This window comes from Apiotrichum porosum (genome assembly GCF_003942205.1).
Source record: "Apiotrichum porosum strain DSM 27194 chromosome Unknown scaffold_7, whole genome shotgun sequence".
Lineage (NCBI taxonomy): Eukaryota > Fungi > Basidiomycota > Tremellomycetes > Trichosporonales > Trichosporonaceae > Apiotrichum > Apiotrichum porosum.
The window spans coordinates 334,604-358,742 of record NW_021167114.1 but is presented as its reverse complement, the minus strand read 5'-3'; the positions used below and the strand labels follow the sequence as shown (position 1 = coordinate 358,742).

The window sequence follows — 24,139 nt, the reverse complement described above, 5'->3', positions numbered from 1 at the left end:
GAAATGAGCACGGTACCAACGTGTGCACGGCCGTCGACCTCAACCCCCACACCCCGGCGGCGTCGGATGAGCCACACAATCAGAATTATCCGCCGCAGCCAAAAGGCACCGACAGCCTTTTGGTTGAGCTGGCTGGTGCGCGATCCTCGTTTACCTTCTTCCTCCTTGTTAGGGCCTGCAACCGGGCGCTGAGAGGCACATGCCCCCAAAAACCTTGTTGTCATTAACGTAGACGCCATGGCGACATGCTTGTCAAGCCGTCTTCTGAAGTCTCACCACAAAGGAGGTGTCGCCCCGCCACAAAGGGGGTTTGTTCGTTGCTAGCCGAGACCCGTCAGGCCCCAGTCATGGCATGTTCGTTGGTGGCTCACACAGCTCGGCTACAGCTCAATAACAAGAATCGAATGGTGTGCAATGGTATGGCTACGGGGACAGTGCTACAAGGCCACAATGAGTAGGAAAAAGATATCTTTGCGTGACAAGGTAGCCTGGTCGGGCGAGATCCTCGTCACGGGTGTTTATAGCGATTTATTCGGAACGGGGCTTCTTGCCACCTGTCACCGTCAGCACGATATTCTTCCTGAAAGGCTGGAGCCCAGGACCCACCGTTCTGCGTTTCAGACTCGGCTCTGCGCTTAACCACGGGGACCTCTTCGTATGGTGCGTCCTCCTCCTCATCAAAGTACTCGTCGTTGAGACCAAGCTCGTTGCCCTCCTTCTCACACTTGGGGCAGAACCACTGGCCTTCAGGGATGTCAGCCAGTGGGGGGTCGAGGCATCCGGGGTGGTACGGCTCGTCGCACTGAGGTGGTCAGTAAGGAACCACATTTCGCATGCTCACTCGTTCACACTCGAGAAGAGGGTCATCGGGGAGGTCCTTGTGGCAGACGAGACAGTCGGTGGCCGATTCGACCTGGACGGGGAAACGGTCCAGCTCGGAGAGCGCGTCATTCGGGCGGGCAAGGAAGAGAGTACAAAACAGGCCACCAGCGATGCTGTCATGTTAGCATGGTCGGATAAAACTGTACTCACTCGACGACGTCGATACCTTCCAGGGGTTGGATGGCTTGAGGCTTGGTGGAGCTCTTGCCAATGTTGGGGCCGAAGCCAAGTTCTGCCTGTCAGATGTGTGCCGGAAGCGCAATCTTACCTCCATAGAGAGCTCCCTGGCCCCAGCCGATGCTCTGGGTTTTGCCGCCGAACAGAGGGGTAGTGATAAAGTGAGTGCAGCCGCCGACGGCTGTCTTGGTCACCTTGCAGCCACCGACTGTAATGTGAGCCATGGCTCGGTTTGGAAGAACTCACGCTCGTCGAGCTGCTTGAATGTAGTGTATGGCGATCCGCTTGAACCTGCCGAGTAAGAAATGCCTTGTCGATATCGCAAAACCCACCATCACCAGTAATCTTCCACTTGCCGGCAATGTTGAACATGCCCTGATTATCAATCACAACAGAACCTGGCGTCAGCCTGTGCGATGCCCATCGCACTCACTGGTCGGGCCGCAGTAGATTTCACGGGCGCGCTTCCTCTCATTGTTGTCGCAGAATTGAGCGACAAGGGTTGGCACGAGCCTGTTGTCAGCGCCATGCGACGGAAAAAACACGCACTGGTCCTTCTGGTCACCAAGTCCTAGGCGAGCATAACCGGCGTAGCCCCATGCGTAGACATTTCCATAATCGTCGAGGGCCAGAGAATGCTGGCTTCCGGCTGCAATCTGGACAATCTTCTTGTCCTCCAGAGCAGCCTGGACTTGCCCTTTGACGTCAGCAACGTCACGTCCAGAAACTTACGAGGTGGCGTCTGCACATCCCAAGCCAGCTTGTTGCCCTTGACGATGCGCTCGCCTGGCGAGTTAGCTCTACACTGGTGTGACCGGCGCTTTAACTCACTGGTGCTGCCGTTTCCGAGTTGTCCGTGCTCACTAGAGCCTGCGGCATACACCTGTCCAGCATCGGTGAGAAAGAGGGTGAAAGTGTTTCCGGTGGCGACCTGCACGTCAGCTTGTTTGGCAGGCAGTTACCCACCTGAATGATCTTGGCACTCCGCGCCCAAGGGCCCTTGACCTTTGTCAACCTGGGCACGTCGGGAGACAGGGGCTAAAAAGTCAGTTCACAAATGCGCAACGCAACTGACCAGGCCAAGCTGTCCCACAACGTTGTTGCCGGCGGCCCAGACATCGCCCTTGCTGTCGATGAGGAAGATGCCCGCACGACCAAGTCCGCCGCCAACCCATGTGGTACCGGCGGGCAGGCCGACAGACTTTGTGGAGATGTGCACCGGCGTGTCATAGCTAACAATGCCCTTGTTGGCCGACGGTCCATAGGCAGGCATCTTGCCAATAAAGTGCGCAACGCCGTTGACTGTTGTCAGCCATGAACGGTAAAAGGTGGCAACCTACTGTCAATGGCTCCGACATAGTTGGCACCGCATCCGGCGAGGAGCTTGGTGACCTTGACATGAGAGAGGGAACGAAGGATGTGGGGCTGGGACAGGTCCAAGTCACTGAAGCATCGTTAGTGTCATGCACAATGTAGGTCGACGAACTCTTGGCGACGCCCCTTGGTGCCGTTGGTAGCCCTGTATTGTTAGGTTGTTTCGAGGATACATGAACTTTTGAGGTGGATACGTACCAATCCAAACCTCCCGCAATGAGGACTGTTTGCGTCAACATTCGTGCACCGCTCGCGGAGCGCACACCCATCCCCCAAGTCGATAGGGTCACCAAATGATCACTTACCACGGCCCCACACTGGTTCTGTGCTGTCTGTGGTGGTCATTGCACGCAACGTTTATCTGGTTGTGTCTGTAGATGTAGAGCAAAAGTACGCGTCGAATGTTTAGCGAGGAACGCAAGATGCCGTGGGCCGTGTGGGTGAGTCGCGTGAACGTCGCGTGAACTCATGTGTGATCGAGGGATGGGTGGGCGGAGCCAAATGACAGGCCTCATCAATCAAACAGTGACGTGTAATAACAGACTTTGTTATCAGTGACGTCATTCAAGTCGTCGGCAGTTGCATTATGTTTTTTCTAATTGAAAATTCATTATAACTGTATAAGTGGTATAACTCGGCCCGACTTGACTTCGGTCACGCCCGGTCATGCGAGGAAACGTGTGTCGTCCGTCCAGGCGTCGTGCCCAGGCGTCCACCGCATGCTAAGCCCTGGGCCCCATATGGGTGGCGAGCTGCCGAAGCTGCAGAACGGCTTTTGAGCTGCGTCGAGTCCTGAGAGATAGTGTGGGCCAAAAGCTTGGCGCGAGCCACGAGCCATTTCTGTTTCTGCACCGAGTCAACCGACACGGCCTGCGATGTGAGATATTTTGTGACGCCCCGTCAGCGTTTCCGTTCGTTACAACTCACACCATCCAACATGTCTGCAACGGCAACAATGACCCAGCCGGCCCCAGTCGACCCCATCGCTCCCGGGGTCGACGTCGAGCTCATGAGCATCCGGTCCGTCGTCTCGCGCGAGGCTGGCGAGCGTGACCCCCTCCTGCTGCGCACCAAGATCAAGTCGGACGACGAGATCAAGGGGCTTCGCTCGCGCGGCAAGGTTCATGGCAAGCTTGCCAAGTTCTACGACGCTCAGAACGGCCACATCGACAACCTTCTCAAGCCATTGGCTGTCCACACCGCCGAAGCGGCACAAGAGGAGGAGAACATGGCGCTGAAGGTCAAGATTGCCGTCAACGTGTCGTTTGCCGCCAACATTATCCTGGCCGGTGTTCAGCTCTACGCCGCTATTAGCTCCATGTCGCTTGCTCTGTTTGCGAGCACCATTGATGCTGGTGAGTTCTTTCCTACGTCATAGAGATTGGCCAAGCACTGACGCCTCGCAGTTTGTAAGTGGCGCCGCCGAGGCATGGGCCCTGGGTGATCACGAACGGTTACTAACGCGACCAAAGTCGACCCCTTTGCCAACCTGATCCTCTGGCTTGCGCACCGCGCTTCGAACAAGGCCGAGGAGAGCAAGTGGCCAGTCCGTGGCTCCCGTTTTGAGACCAGTGAGTGTTGGCGATAACAGTTTGATGACACCAATGCTGACTTTCCAGTGTGAGCTACGGCCTACATCTTCACATGTGACGTTGAGCTGACAGAATAGCGGCAATATTGTTTACGGAGGGATCATGGGCGGCGTGAACGTTATCCTTATTGTGAGCAGCTCATGGAAATTTCACTCTGGAGCTGACCATCATCCAAGGTCGAGGCGTTGCAGGAGATTGCCACACACAAGTCCGGCGAGGGCGACACGAAAACGTTCCACGTTGTCCCGCTCGTTTGCGTCTGCATCGCCTGGGGTAGGTACCTACTGTAGCCACTTGTGCTCACCTGTTAGGTGTCAAGTTCTCTCTCTTCCTCTACTGCTTTGCTATCCGCAAGGCGTCGTCCCAGGTTCAGGTTCTCTGGGAGGACCACCGCAACGACATCATTGCCAACGGCTTTGCCATTCTCACCAACGCCGGTGGTGCCAAGCTCCGCTGGTGGATTGACCCCGTCGGTGCTATGGTGATCGCCTGCATCATCATTACCGTCTGGTGTAGGACTGTTTATGGTTCGTGAATTGACCGTGAAGAGGCTAACCTGGATAGAGCAATTCACCTTCCTTGCCGGCATCACCGCGCCGCCCGAGTATGTCTCCCTCGTCACTTACAAGGCCATGACCTTTTCGCCCGACATCAAGCAGGTTGACACCGTCCGCGTGTACCACTCCGGTCCACAGTACATTGTCGAGGTCGACATTGTCCTGTGAGTAGGCTGTTTTTAACAATTGCCACAAGATCGCTAACGATTTACTAGGGACCCCGAGATGCCGCTCTGGAAGGCCCACGACATCTCCCAGGACCTTCAGGACCAGATCGAGGCGCTGCCTGATGTGGACCGCTGCTTCGTTCACGTCGACCACGAAGTCGAGCACAAGCCCGAGCACCGCAAAAAGGTGTAAGAATCGCTGGACAGCTGGCAGAATGGCGATGATATAGATTCGACGGTATAGAGCCCCTATGGAGATGCATTCAGACAAGTTCAGAGCTTGGCAATGCACTCAGGCATAGGAGTTTAAGGTAGACATTGTGTGGAATGGGCGATAGAGTGGAACCGTAGCCCAGCAGCAGCAAGACGGAACGGTGCTCGGGAACCAGCAGCTTACTGGCATCAGCGTCTACAGCGGTGTAGTGGCCGAGATAAGGACAGAATTAACCACGGAACGGATTGATCTGCACCAAGGGCGCCGATTAACATACCACATCACGCCATCATCGCGACCATCGCTGTGCCGACGTGCCATCCTCCAAAACCGAATTGACAGAGCCAACTGCCGATGGCAGATTGGCAGTTGTCAACACCACCGTGCAGTTCCGTGTCACCGTGCGCTCTGTTAACTGAGGTTGCAAAATAAGGCGCGAGATGCTGCGACGGAAGCTTTCTCATCCAGTAGGCAGAACGGAAAAACAGCGACGGGGTCGAATGACGCAGCGCGCCATCTCAGTCAGCAGGCCAACCTCCACACTCACGCCCACCCAGTTAATTGCAAGTCGCTACTTGAAATCCACGATGCGTGCATCTTTCATCCGTTCATTCTCCCAAACAGCTCGCACAGCCATGTCCGCCGTCACCAAGTCTGACCCGAAGACTTACATCTTCAACCACACCATGGTATGTGACAAGTGCCCGCCAGCATACGGCGGCCCCGAGCATTGCACGTTGGAGCAGTGGATTGACAGACACGCAGTTCCGCGTCAAGGACCCCAAGGCGTCCATCGCGTTTTACGAGAACGTTCTCGGCATGGAGGTGAGTTTATAGGGCTCCTGGTAGGACAAAACTGACCATCAGTGCTTCCGTCGCGCCGACGGCCCCGACTTCACCAACTACTTGTGAGCACCTGCGGTGCTATCGGCGTCACTAACCAAACACAGCCTGGGCTACCCCTCGGGCTTTGGCGCCAACGCCAATGCCTCCCTGGAGGAGAAGGCCGAACTCATGACCACCCGCGAGGCTGTCCTCGAGCTCTGCCACAACCACGGCACTGGTGCGTGACACGATAGGCTATAGGCTACGGGAGAACACCTCACTGACGTGTGCCCAGAGAACGACCCCGACTTCAAGTACCACTCGGGTAACGAGGAGCCCGGCCGTGGCTTTGGCCACATCTGCATCGCCGTCGACGACCTCGAGGCTGCGTGCAGGCGCTTCGACGAGCTCGGCGTCAAGTTCAAGAAGCGCCCCGAGGAGGGCCGCATGCGCGTGAGTGTTACCAGAGTGGAGGCCGCAGCGGTGTCTAAACCGCCGGTTGGAGGGGAGTTCCACGCCGGTCGGTGAATTCCGATCCCACCACTTCTCCATCGTCTCTACTCATGTTTTCCTTCGTTTCTTTCGCTAATTGGAGCAGCACATCGCTTTTATCTATGATCCAGACCATTATTTCGTGGAGATCCTTGCTAAGCGTGGCCTCACGAATGCTGCTTAAGGCGTGGGAGAAGGAGATGCAAGTGATTCAACGAGGAGGAGGTGCGCGGAGGATTGGAATCATCAAGTGGTGACGAGAAAGCCGTCTGCCGGGCGTTTCCCGCCTCCTGGCAGCTGACACTTACAGAGAGACTCTTCTGTTGATATATTGCGGGCTTTTCGCGCTGCCGTCACGGAGTCACGGGTGTGGTGAACGCAGGCATGAAAGGAACTCACCACTAACGCTACTGATGTCCTGTGGCCGCTCTGAAGCGACTCACACCCAAGGTAGGGGCGGCATATGAATACGTCAAGGCGACCATTGCTTGGTAAGAGTCGCCCGGCGTGAAGGCCAACCATGGAAGGCGCAGCCAGCAAGGTGTCGAGGCGGTCCAACCAACGACATTCCTTTATATCCATGGCTCGCCATTGGGGAGACACTGCCGGTAATGATAACGTGGCTACCAATTGGCCGGGTAGCTCGACAGCGTATCGATATGGTACAGACTGCATACGATCCAACCCCAACTAATATCTACAAGTTGCTGGCCTGACTAACTAACCATTTACTTCTGCTTCTTGCTCAGATGAGCCTCGAGAACGTCAATAATATCAGCCTTCTTGGAGGCGCTGCCGAGGCTGATGCCGTGGAACTTTGCATAGTTGCGCAGGTCCGCCACCTTGAGCTGCGACTGTCAGTAGGTGGGCGATGGGATTATCACCTACTTTGTTCATAGAACCGTTCCTGTAAGCGCCGTCGACGTCTTCAAGGTCGTCCGCGTCAAGCTGCAGAGGTTAGCGCTTCGCTACGAATGTGGGGGAACGTACTTGGACGGCAGTGCGCTTGGTTGCAGCAGTGGTGACCTCGATTGCGCGGCTGTCGGCCTCAATCAGACGGTTCCATTCCTCCATCAACTGTCCCGCGGCTCCGTGGATACCGCCATACTTGGGTAACGCCTTGTCATCGAACAACTCGGTGTCAAAGTCTTCGTCAAAGGCAAGAGCCTGAAGCTGTTGCTGGTGGTATGCGAGAGCTGATGTTAGTTGATGTGGCGTGGCTTGTAGCAACTCACCAGGGTTAGGCCATGGGTCAGGCTTATAGCGCTTTGACTTGAAACGGAGACGCCTGACAATACGTTCCATCACTTTGGTCTGCTCCTCCTCAGCTGTGGCGGCGTTAGGGCTGGGATCTGCAGTAATCGTAACGCACCTGGAATGTTATCGGTAATAGCCCTGGGCTGATCACGGATATCATCCACAAACGGAAGGACGACAACGTGGAATCCAGGAGGGTCGTCCTGCGAACCTCTGTCAAACGTCTCTTCCTGTGGAATGAGGACGCAAAACTCGGGAGTGGAACCCGCGCGGAGGCGGCACAGCGCTAGCGCGTGGCGGTCCTGCTTGATGCATGATTGGAGCAGCGCGCTGAACGTGCGAGTACTGCCAGTGTAGCCTTTTTCATCGGGATAGATGAAGAATGCGTGCTTCATGTTGTCGCGATATTCGAGAAACTTGGGCGACTGAAAGCCAAGAATCTTGATTTCTGATGCGTCAGACCAGCTTCGAATGGGATGTGTACGCACGAGGGTCGATATCCATAGAGCGGAAACTGGCAATCTCCTTGTCTGTGAATTGGACCTGGTGCGTTTAGCGATGCGCTTGAATGGACCAGCTTACCCTCGTCCTAGCCACGACCTTGGGGCTCGATGGCATCGCCTGGTTGACGCTGTTGCTGTGCTGAAAGAGGAGTCCCTGGAGCTGTCTCTCCTGTTCCTCCTGGTACTCCTCCGTCTCCCACCAGTTGCGCTCAAGAACGTTCTGGATCGCCGACTCTCTGCCAAACTGGAAGGCAGAAGTGATTTCAGACTCGGCGAGGTCTCCGCCGGTTTCCTGTGAGGTCAGACCCAAAGCTCTGCAAGCGTTCCCACTCACAGCTGATGTGTATGCCGTCTTGATGGCCACCTCTTCCACCGCTTGACCGCGCATGCGGACGTTCTTTGGCTGGCCCTTTTTCTGCTCCGAGATGAGCGCATAACTGGTTGTCAGTGGTGCGCTATCAGAGCCATGTTTAGCGCTCACCCGCTGACACCAATCTCAATGTCGCCGTCACGCCCTCCAAACTTGAGAGGCACAGTAAACTGCCTGCGCTTGGGAGTCTGACGGACGACCAATTCGAGAATCATGTCGGTCAGTTGTTCCAGTCCGTCCTCCGTCTCGGAGGCAAGGTCTCCACGGTCGAGAATGTCCTGCGCTGTCAGTTGGAGGTGCTGGCATCAACTCACGTTCCAGTAAACGCTAGGGTCAAACTTGTGGCCCGGGCGGTTGACAAAGCAAGTCTCGACGTGGACGCCATAGGTCGAAAGGTCCTAGACTATCAGCAAAAGGAAGTCCATTGTGGGGCACACTCACGCCAAAGATGGTGCGGGCGGGCGCGCGGTTAGAGCCTCCGGGGGGATCATCATTGTCGGTGACAAGGAACACGCGTTTGTTGCCAACAATCTTCGTGCCGCTGGAGAGGTTAGCAGGATCGTAGATTGTCGTAAGCTCACCCGTCGCGGAAGAGAAAGTTGCAGGTCACAAAGACGTCGGCAACATTCAGCTCGTCCTTGCTGTCAATGGGAGGGAAAGTTTCGCGGAGAATGGCGGGCTCGACCGTAGGTTCGTCAGAGTCGCTCTGCTCGTCATACTGCTGGTTGGCGGTTTCGAGCAGCTGGAAGAGCCGTTTAATGTCTTCGACGACAATTTGACGGAGAGCCTGCACGACGTAGGTTCCGGGTTTGTAGTTGCCCGCAGCGGACTTTTGGGTCTTGGTGGACTGGTGGGTTAGCTTGTTGTCGCACAAAAGGACACCCACGTCGACGTTGTAGAACATCAGCCCAACACTGTCCTGAGGACCGGTGACGACCTTGCGGCGCTCAATACCGACGACAGCGTCGAGAGCCTGGTGCAGAGGGCTTTTACCGCGGATAAGGCCACCGGGGTTCTCCTCGTCGGCCATGGGTTGGTGCATTGACTCGGACGCGTCGATCGCGAACAGAATGTGGTCGCGGTTGGCGTACTGGTACTGTCACAACATTAGCACAGGTGAGCGTTTTGGCACCTACTTCGGCCGTGTCAAGGACATCTTCGTCGTATCCATCGTCCAGGGAGTCCCATGTCGGCGCGTTTCCGGCGCCATCGCCGTAGTACGAGGACATGGTGGCGATGAGGGTGATGGAGAGAAGGAGCAACAACCCAACATGAACATGGATCCAGTCGCGTCACTATTCCTGGGGTCCCCGCGGCCACCGACCCTATTTTATCCAGTCCTCCCCCTTTACCTCGCTCCCGTCCCTCTCTCCGTCCTCATCATGGTTACTGCCGCCATCCCGCACCACTTATCATCCTCTCTCTCCCACACCAACCACAATGTCTATGCCCCCACCGCCTCCCCCGGCGAGGCCATCGACTGCGCCCGCGACAAGGTCCCCCCTCTCCAAGTCTCCCAACAAGTCGCCCAGCCTCAAGCCCCTGACAGCTGTCAACGCTGCCAACGTACCGGAATCGGGAGCGCTTGCCGATGCCATTTCCAAGATAGACAGTCTGCGCCTGTCCCAGCCGCCCAGCACGACAAACTCGCCTCCGTCCACGTCTGGAGCGTCTAGCCCAGCTAGCCGTGCCCGCACGTCAATCTCTGCTCTCAGCGCTACCTCTGGCGACGGCAAGTTCCAATCGCCGCCCCAGACACCCCACTTTGGTGCCCAGACCGACCTGTGAGTCGACATGGCTTGCTATTTGCACACACACACATACTCATACTGCACAGCTTGAAAACTCTTGATGAAAGCACAAAGGTCATCCGCCAGAGCGCAAAGGGGCTCGAGCGTGCCCCATCTGTATCTGGTATCGGCAACGTTGGTACGTAGCTAGGCCGTGCCTGGTCTGACCCGCCTTTCGCTAACGCTCGCCCTCCAGTCGAGAAGCCAGACTACTCCGAGGCCAAGATTGTCGTTGCCATGGTGCGTAGTGGTAGATGTTGAGACACGCTGAACAGGTCCAGGTCGGCCTCCCGGCCCGTGGCAAGTCTTACCTCGCGAACAAGCTCATGCGCTACATGAGGGCAAGTGTCGAAAAAACAATGTTTGTTGTTGTGCTGTTATCTGACATTCCGCAGTGGCTCGAGTTCAACGTCCAGGTCTTCAACGTCGGCCAGCTCCGTCGTTCCAAGGCCAGGACGCTGAAGGAGACTGAGGGCAAGAAGGCGGACCACTCGGCCCAGTTCTTCTCCGACTCGAACCCCGATGCCAAGGCATCCCGTGAGATGCTCGCCGAGGAGAGTCTGGAAGCTCTGATCTCGTGGCTCAAGGCCGAGGGCAACGTTGGAATCATGGGTAGGTGGTGAAGCAGAAAAGTTAGGTGGTCAGCTGACACGTCCGCAGACGCGACGAACAGCACTTATGAACGGAGGTGCGTTACTCTTGCACACGCGTGTGCTAACTTGCTCCCAGAGAGAAGATCCGCGAACGAATTGCGCGTGAGCCCGACCTCCAGCTGCTGTTCCTCGAGTCGTACTGCGACGACCCGTCCGTCATCGCCTCAAATGTCGCCCTCAAGGCGACGTCCGGTGACCCCGACTACAAGGGCATGTCGACGGCCGAGGCTGCCGCCGACTTCCGCAAGCGTATTGAGCAGTATGAGAAGGTGTACCAGACCATTACCGAGCCCGATATCTCGTTCTGCCGCATCATCAACGTCGGCAGGCGGGTGTCCATCAACCGTATCCAGGGTTACCTCCAGAGTCGCATTGCGTTCTACCTCATGAACCTGCACCTCAAGCCCCGCAGCATTTATCTCTCCAGGGTGGGTAATCCGGGCGTAGTGCTTTGCTAACCCATGCAGCACGGCGAGTCAATGTACAACGTCGAGGGCAAGATTGGCGGTGATGCCGAGCTGTCGCCTCGTGGTATGATCTACGCACAGTCGCTGCCTGGTCTGATCAAGAAACATATTGGCGATGGGCCACTCGAGGTGGGTGACGAAACGAAGCGAGGCTGACCCGGCAGGTTTGGACTTCCACTCTCACGCGTACCATCCAGACTGGCTCGTTCCTGCCCAAGGACTTTGAGCAGAAGCGCTGGAAGTCGCTGGATGAACTGGATGCTGGTGTTTGTGACGGCATGACCTACGAGGAGATCGAGGTGAGTACAATCTGTTCTCCCCAGCTGACGCCGTCCGCAGCAAAAGTACCCCGAAGACTATGATGCTCGTGACGAGGACAAGTTCAACTACCGCTACCGTGGTGGCGAGTCGTACCGCGACGTCGTGGTGCGCCTCGAGCCCGTCATCATGGAGCTTGAGCGCCAGGAGAACATTCTTATCATTGGTCACCAGGTGAGTTGGACGATACATGTCCATTGTGCTAACACCTCGTCAGGCCATTATCCGCTGCCTGTACGCCTACTTTATGGAGCTTCCCCAGGAGCAGCTGCCGTACATCAAGGTGCCGCTGCACACGCTCATCCGCATCTCGCCCAAGGCCTACGGGTGTGAGGAGGAGCGCTACCACCTCCCCATCGAGGCTGTGGACACGCACCGCCCCAAGCCGTCCAAGCACGGCCACAAGGTCATCGAGATGGCCGAGCACAGCAACACCAAGCGCGATTACTATGGCGAGTCGGGCGCCGCTACCCCGCAGCAGAAGCCCGTGGCGGATGCAGACGCGCCAGCGGCATAAACGTGGTCGTCGGGTAGGAGGGGCGCATGCCTTTGGGTGATTGAGTGAAGGAAGGCCTGCTTGAAGAAATGTCTGCGTTGTAGTTTTAGAATGAATCAGCTGTTTCCAGATGGATGCCAGGGCAGTGTGTGTGGAGGGCGGAGGGGACAGGAGGCGCTGGGCTTATCGCCAGAAGAAGGATAGTGCCATGATCTCCTCCGCCTGTGGGCATTCTGGCGGCGAAGAAGCCTGACCTGTTGGGGCAGGTACAGAGAGCCACACGGACATTGCAACCACCATCGGACAGCAACAACTGCCGCAAAAGTAACATTTACATGCCCAACTGCCCATGCCGTCCCCATGCAAACTACAACGCGTCTCATGTGTCGCGAAAATCCCCAAATGGTCGTTGCGCGGTGCATAACCCCCACGGAAACAAAATGCGCCAGGCATGCCGTGTTGACAGACAGGTCGATGGTAGTCGCCATCCAGGTGTACGTGGTGGCGGCTGGGTGTCGAGGATGCGTGCCAGGGGGCAGAGGCCACAGAACTGGGATTGACGGGGGTATTCTGGGGCTACCCCTCCTGCGGCCTGCTGCGACAGTGGACTACTACAATGCATGTTCGAGTGCCCAACGATAACAACGACTGAGAACCACATCGACGATGGCCTCGATAGCGACCCGTCGAGCCGAAGAAACCCGTCTTGCCGGAGTAACTTTGTCTCCGCCCTGGACGTCGATCCCCCCGCCCCCGCCAAACCCATGATCGACGGTGCGTTATTGCATGCCCCAGAGTGTGTGTCTGCACTGTGTGGGACGTGGCCCCTTGTCGCGGTCCAGACCCCCTCCGACGACGGCCAGAGCAACGCGCCCCGACATGGGCCCGCAACGAACCGGCCCCGGGAGCGGTCGGATGCTGGATGCAAAAAGCGGGGTGACGCACAGGGATTGTTTTGCGCGGCAGCGGGGAAGAGCATATCACGTCATGCGGCTTGGGTGCCTCTTGCGCGCGGGGGGGGCGGTGGGTGACGCAGGGGCGGCGGCAGCAACTTGGAACCTGTCGATCACAAACCCACCACCACCGTGGGGTTTGCGCGGGTTTCTTTGGTCCCAGCTTCTTCCATGCAGCGCACAACGGAATACATCTGCAGCTGCTATCGCCCACTCTTGTCAACAACCACCACACATACACCTGCCACCATGCCCTACATCTCACCCACAGCAACATTGCGGCCCCCTCCTGCTCCCCAGCCCCCTTCCTCCCCGCTCGCCACCGAGCCTGAGCCTGAGCCAGTAGCACAAAGCGAACCGGTGGCCCCCGAGCCTGCCCAGCCTGTGTCCGAGCCCACCACCTCCGTCGACTCGATCACAGCGGCACTGGAGGACACGGTGCTGGAGGACACGTTGCTGGAGGACACACCGCTGGACGCCACGTCTCCAGACGCAGCACCCGCGCTGAGCGACTGCGCAACGTCCTCGAGCAGCTTCTCGCTGCAGACCATCTCGAGTGTGAGGTCCAATTCGACGGCACCGTCTACCCCAGACGTCATGGACGACGATACCACCATGCTCAGTGCCGAGGCCGTGGCCGCGTACTCGCGCTCCGTCTACGAGTTTACGCTGGAGATGTACCAACTCGCGCAGGCGCGTGCATTGAGGAAGACCAAGCCGTATTCCTGTGAGTGGTGGACACACAACACACGCCCTTATCGGCCAATGGCGTAGACCAACCGCGTCATGGGCAGTACACACACAGTGACTGACGTCTTGTCTTAGTTGCTCTTCCCACTCCAACACAAGTCGCGCCGCCCTAGAGGCCCAAGCCTGCCCAGTTGTAGACATAGAGGCTCGCCTCGGGACACTCGTCCACACAATATCTCTGTACACCACCAAGCTCATGTATTCCGCCGCATTGCATTGTCACCGAAACCACCAAAGAGTGGACAAGTGGGTCAAGTGGTCTTGTGCCCAAAACTGTATTCGTCCAATCCGGACACCGCCAAGCTCCGGGACCTGGGTGGTGTGTTGCCCCCAGACCTGTTACGTGCCTCCCGGTCGTCATGATAGATGTTGGGCCCGCTGGCCACTCGCCAATTGCATTCTCGTCGAGGCGTCGCGGAGACGACCCCCGGAATGGTGGAGCGATGCTGGGGGCCCGTCTGCAGCCGCACAGCGGCGGCGCAGAGTCACCGCCAGGCCCGCGAGTGCTCGTGACGCTGTGGCTGTACCCACCGCATTCCTCTGACCAGAGCAGTGGATTCATCTAGGGCACTGCTTTGGCCTTTTGGTGCACTTGCATCAGAATGCGCGGGGTACAGCTACGGCACAGGACAAGTTGTGTGCGCGTCGCCTTTGTCTTGTTCTGGAGCGTTGTTTGTGTTCTCGTGTTCTGCGCCACACAAACAAAAATTGGAGAGTCTAACCTAGCAGAGTTTAAACCACTTTGATAGCGTTTCCCAGGACGACGGTGTGGAAAGTGCCCAGCGCGTTTGGGCGTGGTCTTTGGCGTCATCGCACCGGCTACATGCTGCGTCGTGGCCGCGGCGCCACGGGCACCAGCGACCAATGGGCCTTGGGTATTGAATTCGGTGATATCATCGTCTCCCACGGCCACCTGTTCACATGGACACCCTGCCAACTACGGCTCGTGCGTCATGGCGTCCGACGACCCTTTGGCCTGCAGGTCATCAGGTCATCAGGTGGCACGTTGTGCGGTCATCAGGTCATGCAGACAGGTCATGCAGGTCGTGGTAGGCGGTCACCGCCAGGATAATGACAAGGGGGGACGGCAATGGCCACAGTAACGCAGCGGCCGAGAAGCGAGAAGCCCCTACCGCAACCTGCCCGTGTTCCCGTGCGCCGGACATGGACATGTGGTGGGGCCGGGCCTGGGACGAGTTGGGGAAGTCAAACGAGGATTTATGGAAGACACGCTTCGTTTACCCCAGTGCAGTGGCCAGTGGCACTGGCCCGTCAGACGCTCGTCTATCGCAATCTGCCTGTCAAGTGTCGTCTCGTCGCCATGCGTGCATGCGCGTTTGCGCGTTTGCATGGCGTGCATGCATGCATGGCTTGTGGCTGCGTGCCTGCAGCCACGCGATCGACGGTACCAAAACAGCGGTACCAAACAGTGGCAGTGGGAACGCTGCGCTCATAGCTCTAGGCTCTCGGTGATCCGTGTTCACGCGTCCAGGTGATCAAGAAGGACGAGACAACGTATTTGGCGCAGATAAGCACCGAGCGACGCGCGGAGATGCGTTTGTCAGCCAGGCATCGCCCAGGCTGGTCGCATTCTTTCGGATGTGCCAGTCCAGCTGGGTCCGCCACAAGGAATGCAACAGCGGCACTGCCTTGGCTGGCACTCTTCGCCATGGACTGGACGATATGTGCACCCTTCGCCCAGACTTCAAGACGGCGGGATCCTACAAGGAGCGCCGCAGAACAAGACACAAGACCACTTTAGCAGCTCAACTGCAAGCTCTGGGAGCGATTGGCGCAAAAGGGTTCGAATCACATCAGCGGTTTCTTTCGACAAAAACAATAGTGTGTATTTCGTGGCCGCGAGAAACACACTATGCGTTGATGGTGTTTGGCCCTGGTGCGCCCCGAGTCCACTGCACGCCACTCGCTACGGTGCGGGCATTGAAAAAAACGGGTTCGAATCACATCGGCAGAGAACAAAAAAAAAAAACAATAGTGTGTATCTCGGTTGGAAACGCAGTATGCGTTTAGGGGTTTGGTGTTACGGCTGCACAGTGTGTTTTTCATCGGTCATGCGGCGCGCCAGGAGGGGGATGGGTATCACATAAGTCTGCCAGTGTAATACGTATCCCAGCAGCTGCATGCCGTATACCGGGGCAGACATGCTGCACCTCGGCGGCCTTTGGCAGCGCCGTGAAGAAGGGGCAATCCGGGCAGGGTACGAATAGAGGGGCTTTTGTTGGCTAGGGAGGAGCTGTTTGATGAGCGCCTTCACCGACGGCGACTTGTACAAATGGGTGTTGTCGTCTGGGTTGGGCAGCGGAGCGATGACCGGCGACTGATGTCTGCTGGCTGCAGCCGACGCCCTGATCCAGGCCAGCGAGTTGTGGTGGATGAGGACCTTGATCGAGGTCGCTGCAGCCGCCTGGATCGCGCGGAGCTGGGCGGTGATCGCGGTGAAGAGGGGTGGGAAAAACGTCGGCAAATGGACAAGGAGGTCCGTTGTGGTTGTCCACATGAGAGCAGCTGGCGTGTTGACCGAGGGGTCCAGTTGTCCGAGTTCCAGCGCGTGTTCGTAAGCCTGGTAAGAGTGCAAGATCCGTTTCTCGCAGAGGTCGTCCTTGGACAGTTTTTGGAACGGGGGTTCGGACTTCTGGCAACAGTGCTCTCCGTTGATGGTGGTGACCACCGCCGCGCCGTCACACTGAGGACAGGACAGCACCGTCGGATGTGCCTTGAGTCCGTGTCGAGTCTCGTTCCCTTCTTGTCGACGGCCGACCTCCACTCGAGCTCGCGCCGAGCTTGGTTGGATTCGGCAAAGCGGTACTTGGCATACTCCTTACGGCCATCAGTGTCCATCAGTCGTGTGACGTGGCTGTGGGACGCTTGAGCCGCGAGGGTGAAGTTGTATGTAGTGGCGGGGCTTGACAGGATCCATGCCTTCGCCTCGGCCCGGGTGTGGCGGGAGAACAGTGGCAGCGAATGGGGGACAAAGTCGGCGAGGCCCGTTTCTTCGATGCGATCGGCAAAATCCAAGATGTCTTCCGCTTGCACCTCGCGCTCTGACGAGTATGCGTCACCTTGTCCGATCACCAGTGACTCGTTGCCCACAGTTCGCGAGCGTGGGACATGCCCGCCGACAACTCGCGAGCGTCATCCTGCGCTGTCAGCGTCTGCAGCTAAACCCAGCACGAGGAGACTTACATCGCCCTTTGCCTGTGGCTCTTTGACAAGCCGGAGTTTCCCCAGGGCCGCCACGATAGCGTCATACGCCTCCACAGCATGGTCCAGCTCGCGCATCAAGCCCGACTCTTCGAGGCCTGCGAGAACCGCTTGGCGACAGTCGATCAGCCATCGATAATTGTCGCCGGTTGGAGGAGGTCCCTTGGTCTTGACAGTCTCGACGATGGCGGCCTCGGCCTTGACATTGATGCGCTCCACGATCTGCATCACGGGAAGCGTGGCCGTCTCCATGCGAGGATCGTATTTGAGGGTGCCAGGGTGGAAGTTGCAGATGGCAATGACCCAGAAGTCAGAGTCCCGGGGACCGACTCCAATCGCAACGGGACGACCCACTTTGCCGCTGACATTGTGCGTCGCTGAGGTGTGGAGCAACGACAAGTAGGCGTCCTTGACGAGCGGCCTGATGGTATCAAAGGTACTCGAGGAGTCGGCAGCAAGGACGTTGCCGGCCTACGGTTGACCACACGGGAGGGGACGGAACATGTCCGCCAGAGCATTGCCAAAGATGTACTTGGCCGCCTCGCCAGAGTACACCCAGACCCGGGGTAGCCGGACGGGCGAGAGATAGTGGCTCACAAGGAAGAGCTGTTTCCGGACCTCGTCTTCCGTCTTGAGGACGAGCTGCCAAAGGTCGATGCGAGGGCCAAACCATGAGCCCATGTCCTCGTGCTGCTCGTCGCCCTCGAATAACTGGGGCGGGAGACTCCAGTTGCTTCACCGACTTGAACTGCCAGAAGCGAAGGTACAATGTATGTCGTGCCGTGGTCAGATCCAGACTCGCTTGCCGCCCTCTTCCTCTTTCCGCGGGCGTCTGCGCTGCTGATTTGGGACGGCCGAATGTGGGTCCACTGCGAGCTGAGGTTGGCTGGATCAAATACAAGCCCTGTCGCTCCCAGTGCCAGGAGGTCGTCGGCGACGTTGGCAAGCTAGTTTGAGGTCAGAACTGTCGGGCGTGCAGTCGCTGTGACACGCACCAGTGTTGCGCCTTCACTCGAGATCGGTGCTTCACCATGAGTCTCGCGGTCCTTGTCGATAGCCTCCAGCAGGAGGGACTGCCGGTGCGGGCTGTCTGGGACCGCCGTTGCCATGGCGCACCGTTCGCGGATCTTGCAAAAGGTCAGAGAGGCATCCACCAGTCAATCCACATACCTGGGACGAAGAATCAGCAATGAGGCTGACCTGGTCTTGCAAGACGAAGGGCAGCTCAAACCTGTCAGCGGGGTCTGGGCCCAGAGTCAGCCAGCGTCACGCGATATTGGACTCACGAGGTGAGTCGCTGTGAAGGGGAAGGGGGCGTGACACGCCCGAGACGGTGTGGGGGAGTGTGGGCGACGATGCGTCGCCAGAGGGCGCTGAGGTCCCCGGGCTGTGAGGCGAGGGAGGCTCCATGTCGTTGGAGCGTGAGCGTGGTGTTGTGAGATGGGTATGGGGGAGGAAAGGAGGAAGCCATTCCAAGGAAGGCGATCTGGTTGACTGGAGACCCATCCACAGACTCCTCCACCAACGCTGATCAGGTCCACTGTCATGGGTGAAAGGGCAGCTGAGGTGCGGTGTGCCACCAACCAGCAAGTGCCACCAGCAAGTTTGCACTTTCATGGGCCACCGTGCTCCTCCTGCGCAACAGTGTCGTGGTTCTACTGCTGTGCCACTGAGCTGTACATGTATGCATCATTCTGATGGCCGTTCCGCTCCTGGGAGACTTGCGGCGTCAGGCATCTGGTCATGGCAGGCCAACGAGCATGCCACGATGGTACGAAACCGCCACAAAACCGTGTCTGTCGGCTACAGACATACCCAGGTCATACCCATCCGAGCTTTTGATACGACTGCCCGCCACCACCCCCCCATGCATTGCCAGGTCATGCTCTCTGTCTTCGCCATGCCAGCAGGCTCCTAACCATGACAGGTCAGTCGCGCGATCAGTCGCCCCATCCAAGGGCACACTGATCGGCGGATCGGCGGCCATCCACCTCCAATTTCGTCCAACCCACACCACTCCACCCACCTCCGCCACCAAAAAAAAACCTCCGACCCTCCGACATTCACCACCCCATTCCTCGCGTTCCACCAGGTCAACATGCGTCGTTCAAGGCATGAATCGGTAGCCACGATACAGGCGAACAGGATACAAACAAAAGGTGGCAATGTGGCGGAGTGGTTAACGCGATTGACTCGAAATCAATTTCCTTCGGGAGCACATGTTCGAATCATGTCATTGTCGAAAACGCGAGGATCCGGTTGGATTCCTCCTCTTTTGCTGCGTGTGGGGAGGGAGGGCTGCGGGCGTGGGCGTGGGGGATGAGGGAGGGCACGGGAATGAGGGGAGGGAGGTGAGCGGTAGGTCGGGTGGGTCCTCTTGTTCAATGTTCTTGCGCAAAGTAAGCGGTCCCCTCGCACAGTACGAAGGCCCTTCACAAAGCGGGGTATTCTCTCGCAATGCGAGCGAGGTATGTCCTCTGGCAAACGAACGCACTTCCCCAGACACCACAGCTGTATCCAACCGCAACGAGTCATCCAAGTCTCTTGTCTCTTTACGGCAACAAGTTGGTCACATATCCCCCCTACAACAACTGCCACGTCCCGTCCGCGCGCTGCTCGACCTGCCCCTCGCGCTTGGCCGCGGCGAGGAACACGGCCAGCTCGTCGACTGTCTGGTCATAGTCCTTGACGAGGGCAAGCATGCGCTGCATCGTCTCAATGTTCTGCGGGCCGAGGTTGCTGAGCATGCCCTTTATGTACTGCGCCCCGTCAGATCGGACAGTCCATGCCATCTTCGTTCTTCTTACCATCCAGTACATGCCGCCCTTTTGGGCACGCTGTTCGTCGACGCTCTCAAAGACGGGTGCGGCCGACTCCAGCACGTATGCTGCGGGTGCATGTCAGTTATAAGCGGTAGATAGAGACAACTCACACCTGTGCGCGTCGGTGCCTTCCTCCACCACCTCGAGCAGGCGCCACGCGCCGTCTTCCTCCTTGAGCACGCCGTGGCTTGCCCACACGGCCAGTGCGGTGCGGACGGGGATGTCGCCCACGACGAGCCTGTCCATGAGGTCGGCCTCGGTCCAGCGGTCCTGCGACTCGAACAGCTCGGCCACGGCAGCCTGCAGCGGCGTGACCTCGACTTCGACGACGCGGTCCTCGAGCTCGAGCCTGACGGACACGTTGCCCATCTCCTGGAGCCAGCGCAGCCGCTTGTCGGGCTTGAAGTGGTGGAACGCGGCCTCGTACTTGGTCTGGACTGTCTCGAGCTTTTTCGTGAGGTGGAAGGACGATGACTGGATCACTGGCCAGAACATGCGCGAGATGATGAGTGGGTGGATGACAGACTGGGGGGCGAGAGTTAGCAGCAGACTCGTCGCATTGCAACTCACGTCAATGTCGCCGTGGACGTGGTCGTCGATGCGCTTCGAGTCGGCCATGTCCTTGAGCATGACGTCGCAGACATGCAGCGCCTCTTCGCCAAAGCGAATCTTGAGCAGTTCAATGGTGCGGAGCTTGGCTGTCAGTAAATGTAAGAAAACATCACGGCTCACCTCCTTGACCGAGTCATAGTCGTTGATGGCGAGAAGACGCATGGCCAAGTATGCCTGGAGCTCGTCGACAATGACCTCGCGGGTCTCGTAGATGCTGACGAGGGTACCGACGACGTCTGCCGTCTTGCCCGTGCGGAATTCCGGTGCAGCGTCGTTGGGTTCTGGCTCCCACTTTGGATCCCAAAACTTTTCCACCGTGTTGTCGTTGGTCGACGCCAAGGGTTCCGCAGACGACGGGTCGTTTTCGTCTTGCAACTCTTCGCCCTCTACAAGGGTAGAGACAATACAGCGAATGGTGTCTGGACGGTCGCGAAGGTGGCGGCGAATTGGCTCGGCGACCTTGTGCAAGAGAACACCGATGGGGTCGAGGATGCGCAGGCAACGGATGGTGGAAATGTACTGCGTAATCACGTCCTTTGTCTCTGCTCCAGGGTGCAGCAGGCGCTTCAAGTTGCTGCTGGGTTAGTGTGTTGAGAAACTACAGACTATACCCACGCTGCTCTGAGCTTGTCCACGAGAACGCCACGTTGGTCGACCTTGGCCAGGCAGTCCTGTGGCCGTCAGTTAAGAAAATCCCACAGCAACTCACGCGGAGGTCCTCGAGGGCAGCCAACGAGTCCGGGTAGTCGACAATAATGTCAAACAGCTCATCTGTGCTGTGTGGGTTAGTCGCTGAGGATGGCAGTGTCGACCCACCGTATGTCAAAGAACGACTTGCACAGGTAGTAGTCGAAGCGCGAGTACATTGGCCGCAGGAGCGATGGCGGGTTGTCGCTGTCTGGTGGGTAAGCACTTCACCCGCAGTGTTGTGGCACCCACTTTCAAACACCCCAGACATCCAAGTGACGACACTGTCGGAAACACGCTGCCTCGCACGGCCCAACCTGCGTTCCGTCCACCCTGCTGCAGCCTCCTCCTGGGCAATGGCCTCAATGTCGTCATAGGCGACGCGCATCAGCGTGGTGGCGTACCGCGGCAGAGTTGACAAGCGATGCAGGTGAGGTGAAGGTGCAGGCACGCGACGCTTGCTCTTGGCCGGGGTGACGGTCTGGGGAGGGTTGTTGGTGGCGGCATACAGCAGCTCGGGGTCGTCCTCGTCCTCGTCGTTTGGCGGGAGAGACGCGAGCGACCCGGCGAGAAAGTTGCGCATGTACTCGGGGAAGGCGGCGGGGAGGGCGGCATAGAGGAGCTGCTGGAACTGGGTCGTAAAGGACGACATGGTCTTGTTGCTAACAGGTGTCAGTAACCTTGCAAGGTGGCGCTCAAACTTACTCTCCAAAGGAGCGCAGGGGGAGCCCCCACGCGCGCTGCCAGGTGGCCATGCGCTCTAGCATGTCCACCATCATGTGCTGTGTCTGCGGTGTGGCCGACAGCGTCTCAGTCTTTTGCAGGGCACTGAGGAAGCGCGACACGTCGTTTCTGACAAGATAGAACCTGGCCTCCACGGCGTCTGGTTGCGTCAACAAGAGTGTGGCCGGCGGGTCCCTCTTTGCTGGGTGCACACATACCTGTAAAGTCTTGATGCAGCTCGCCGAGGCGTCCGGCTGCGCGCAGGACGGCAAACGCGGACGACGTCTCGGCCTTTTCAGCTAATACATATTAGCCCATGCCATGCTACTGACAGTCTACTCACTGGCCCTTCTCGAGGCAGAGATGTCACGCGGGTAGATGTGTGACCGGGCAATGGCCATTGCCTGTTTGGTTTGGTTAGCTAGCTACCAACGACCCTCTCCACCACACAATGACACTCACCCTTGCGACATCATACCGGCGAGCACCTTCTGCAGAGGTCGTTGGGAGATCCCACCCGTCCAGCGCGGCGACGAGGGCCATGGTGTGGTGAATGTGTGTCTGATGGCTTGTGCAAGGACAATGACGCCTCTGGGTGACTGTTGACAACGATGGAGCGCAGGTGCAAATACCGTGGGAAAGCTGGGGCACGCAATTAGACTATTACGTAAGTATCTAAATATGGTTCCGTGGAGCGGCTCCCGCACTGCGCGTTCCAAACATGAGAGGGGGCGGGGCGGCTTCCGGCGGCAGATGGCGTTTCTCTGGCGGCGGGGCACGCAGCTTCACGCAGCACGCAGCGCAGTAACAAGCAGATTTAGAGGCAGTTGTCAAGGAGCGCGCACCCGCGCGTGTCATTCAACTAGAGATAGAGCTAACAGAGGGTGTGACGGAGACAAGAGGGAAAAAAAAAACACCCACAGACAGCAGCGTTTCCTGACTGCCGAGACTACGCGGTGGCTGCGGTCTGTGGCCGGTGGTGGCGCCGTCTGGCTGCTTAGCTGCTTCCACCCTTCTCTCGCACGCGCGTGACGGGGGTTCAGAATTCTAGCTGATGCAGCAATCGTGGCAGTCCTGTACGTCGTGTTATGCACATGCACACATCGGCTGCCTGCTGCATTCCAGGCTGCGCTGTGCCTTTTGGTTTAATTCTTCATCAGCCGAGATACAAACAACAGAGTCTCTACGGGCGGAGGGAAACACTTTTGCCCAGCCTTTTCTCGCACAAACTCTGTGTGTGCTCTAGTTTGTGGCCTGTGGCATGTCCCCCCGGTTGCTCTGTTACGGCTGCGCTTGTTCGCAACGCACCTGCTGCCCGGTTCCTCTACTTCGTATCCCTTCATGCTTGGCAGTAGTCATTTGCACGGGGGGGGCGGTTGTGATGTGTCGTGAGAGCCCGAAAAGTCTTGGAGACTCTTGTCGCTCTTGGCTCGACACGAGATATTGTCCGCTGCGTCTCCCTGATCCTGTGACGCATCACATCATCCATGATCCGTGCTTGTGGACGCTATCTGCAGACACATGCACGCCGCGAGGGGCTCGCGTCTACAGGGAGATGCATGTTACGACACTGATACTGTAAGCCTCTTTCTCTGTACACTGTCGCCCGGGCCCTTGTGCGGGTATTGCTCTCTCTCTGCCTGTATCGAAACGTCAGGACCACACACTTGGACACTTGGCAGACGTGCGCGTCTGGATGGGTGTGTGTGTGTGTGTGTGCGTGCGCAATAAAGGGGGGTCGACGGGAGGAAAAAAAAAAAGGAAGGCAGAGACAGAGGAGGAAACGGGGCCTTTTGGAACGACGCGTGTGGGCGTGTGGGCGGAGGGGAGAGAGGGGGAGAGGGACTGGGGGCTGCGCGCGCGCTTTGCTGTGCGCGCGTGCAATGGGACAGCCTGGGGCGTGTGGGCGGCGTGCGCGCGGGTGCCAGGGCGGTGGGAGGGGAGGGAAAGAGAGAAGGGGGGAGGAGCAAAAAAAAAAAAAAACCGCCGTCACTGCCCGGCCCCCTCTGCTGCCCCGCCCATTGCTGTTGCGTTTGGCCTGGCCTCCTCACACACGACACACACACACACACCACCGCTGGCCCCCCGTTTCCCTGTTTTTCTTCCCTGTGGTGGCCTCTCTCTGGCCCTCTGGTCTCTCTAGCGTCCTCCTCCCCCCGTCTTCCACCTGGCTCGTGCACAGCCCGCACCGCTCGCTCGTTCCTCTCCGTCTGTGGCCCGTCGTCGTCGACACCGG

At 58.1% G+C, this 24,139-nt stretch overlaps 8 protein-coding genes and 1 non-coding gene across 9 annotated transcripts; 5 read left to right on the top strand and 4 right to left on the bottom strand.

Annotated features, from left to right (window-relative positions):
• Positions 1 to 528: 528 nt before the first annotated feature.
• Positions 529 to 2,778, bottom strand: EHS24_008428 (uncharacterized protein; the record flags this gene model as incomplete). The annotated part of the gene is made up of 17 exons (XM_028623741.1): positions 529 to 554; positions 607 to 802; positions 842 to 995; positions 1,033 to 1,114; positions 1,151 to 1,267; positions 1,306 to 1,350; positions 1,392 to 1,434; positions 1,493 to 1,529; positions 1,609 to 1,750; positions 1,792 to 1,845; positions 1,891 to 1,990; positions 2,026 to 2,097; positions 2,135 to 2,361; positions 2,400 to 2,503; positions 2,546 to 2,578; positions 2,632 to 2,656; positions 2,739 to 2,778. 17 exons carry the CDS (start codon positions 2,776 to 2,778, stop codon positions 529 to 531), a joined length of 1,497 nt encoding a protein of 498 aa, XP_028475715.1.
• A 592-nt stretch (positions 2,779 to 3,370) lies between these two features.
• EHS24_008427 (uncharacterized protein) lies at positions 3,371 to 4,942 on the top strand (the record flags this gene model as incomplete). The annotated part of the gene is made up of 9 exons (XM_028623740.1): positions 3,371 to 3,788; positions 3,840 to 3,842; positions 3,906 to 3,979; positions 4,025 to 4,053; positions 4,103 to 4,154; positions 4,202 to 4,298; positions 4,337 to 4,552; positions 4,590 to 4,746; positions 4,798 to 4,942. 9 exons carry the CDS (start codon positions 3,371 to 3,373, stop codon positions 4,940 to 4,942), a joined length of 1,191 nt encoding a protein of 396 aa, XP_028475714.1.
• A 656-nt stretch (positions 4,943 to 5,598) lies between these two features.
• Positions 5,599 to 6,464, top strand: GLO1 (Lactoylglutathione lyase; the record flags this gene model as incomplete). The annotated part of the gene is made up of 6 exons (XM_028623739.1): positions 5,599 to 5,652; positions 5,729 to 5,788; positions 5,831 to 5,871; positions 5,914 to 6,026; positions 6,084 to 6,241; positions 6,387 to 6,464. The coding sequence occupies 6 exons, from the start codon at positions 5,599 to 5,601 to the stop codon at positions 6,462 to 6,464; spliced, it is 504 nt and encodes a 167-aa protein (XP_028475713.1).
• Positions 6,465 to 7,008: 544 nt separating this feature from the next.
• Positions 7,009 to 9,639, bottom strand: KU70 (ATP-dependent DNA helicase II subunit 1; the record flags this gene model as incomplete). The annotated part of the gene is made up of 14 exons (XM_028623738.1): positions 7,009 to 7,128; positions 7,169 to 7,228; positions 7,271 to 7,476; positions 7,516 to 7,608; positions 7,653 to 7,985; positions 8,026 to 8,080; positions 8,120 to 8,332; positions 8,375 to 8,477; positions 8,522 to 8,598; positions 8,725 to 8,808; positions 8,852 to 8,951; positions 8,992 to 9,257; positions 9,297 to 9,506; positions 9,547 to 9,639. 14 exons carry the CDS (start codon positions 9,637 to 9,639, stop codon positions 7,009 to 7,011), a joined length of 2,013 nt encoding a protein of 670 aa, XP_028475712.1.
• A 211-nt stretch (positions 9,640 to 9,850) lies between these two features.
• FBP26 (Fructose-2,6-bisphosphatase) lies at positions 9,851 to 12,155 on the top strand (the record flags this gene model as incomplete). Its single annotated transcript, XM_028623737.1, has 11 exons — positions 9,851 to 10,194; positions 10,248 to 10,339; positions 10,397 to 10,440; positions 10,482 to 10,547; positions 10,596 to 10,812; positions 10,861 to 10,888; positions 10,930 to 11,281; positions 11,321 to 11,449; positions 11,485 to 11,619; positions 11,660 to 11,812; positions 11,856 to 12,155. 11 exons carry the CDS (start codon positions 9,851 to 9,853, stop codon positions 12,153 to 12,155), a joined length of 1,860 nt encoding a protein of 619 aa, XP_028475711.1.
• Positions 12,156 to 13,336: 1,181 nt separating this feature from the next.
• EHS24_008423 (uncharacterized protein) lies at positions 13,337 to 13,950 on the top strand (the record flags this gene model as incomplete). The annotated part of the gene is made up of 2 exons (XM_028623736.1): positions 13,337 to 13,814; positions 13,913 to 13,950. The coding sequence occupies 2 exons, from the start codon at positions 13,337 to 13,339 to the stop codon at positions 13,948 to 13,950; spliced, it is 516 nt and encodes a 171-aa protein (XP_028475710.1).
• Positions 13,951 to 15,878: 1,928 nt separating this feature from the next.
• Positions 15,879 to 18,469, bottom strand: EHS24_008422 (uncharacterized protein; the record flags this gene model as incomplete). Its single annotated transcript, XM_028623735.1, has 9 exons — positions 15,879 to 16,490; positions 16,541 to 16,899; positions 16,938 to 16,995; positions 17,042 to 17,480; positions 17,535 to 17,770; positions 17,827 to 18,006; positions 18,055 to 18,186; positions 18,230 to 18,303; positions 18,346 to 18,469. The coding sequence occupies 9 exons, from the start codon at positions 18,467 to 18,469 to the stop codon at positions 15,879 to 15,881; spliced, it is 2,214 nt and encodes a 737-aa protein (XP_028475709.1).
• A 751-nt stretch (positions 18,470 to 19,220) lies between these two features.
• On the top strand, positions 19,221 to 19,301 carry EHS24_008421. The gene has a single exon. It is a non-coding gene; the product is annotated as a tRNA-Ser (tRNA).
• Positions 19,302 to 19,641: 340 nt separating this feature from the next.
• Positions 19,642 to 22,446, bottom strand: EHS24_008420 (uncharacterized protein; the record flags this gene model as incomplete). Its single annotated transcript, XM_028623734.1, has 12 exons — positions 19,642 to 19,818; positions 19,867 to 19,946; positions 19,992 to 20,406; positions 20,452 to 20,574; positions 20,614 to 21,067; positions 21,109 to 21,164; positions 21,203 to 21,264; positions 21,433 to 21,842; positions 21,886 to 22,063; positions 22,122 to 22,202; positions 22,247 to 22,307; positions 22,366 to 22,446. The coding sequence occupies 12 exons, from the start codon at positions 22,444 to 22,446 to the stop codon at positions 19,642 to 19,644; spliced, it is 2,178 nt and encodes a 725-aa protein (XP_028475708.1).
• Positions 22,447 to 24,139: the final 1,693 nt, after the last annotated feature.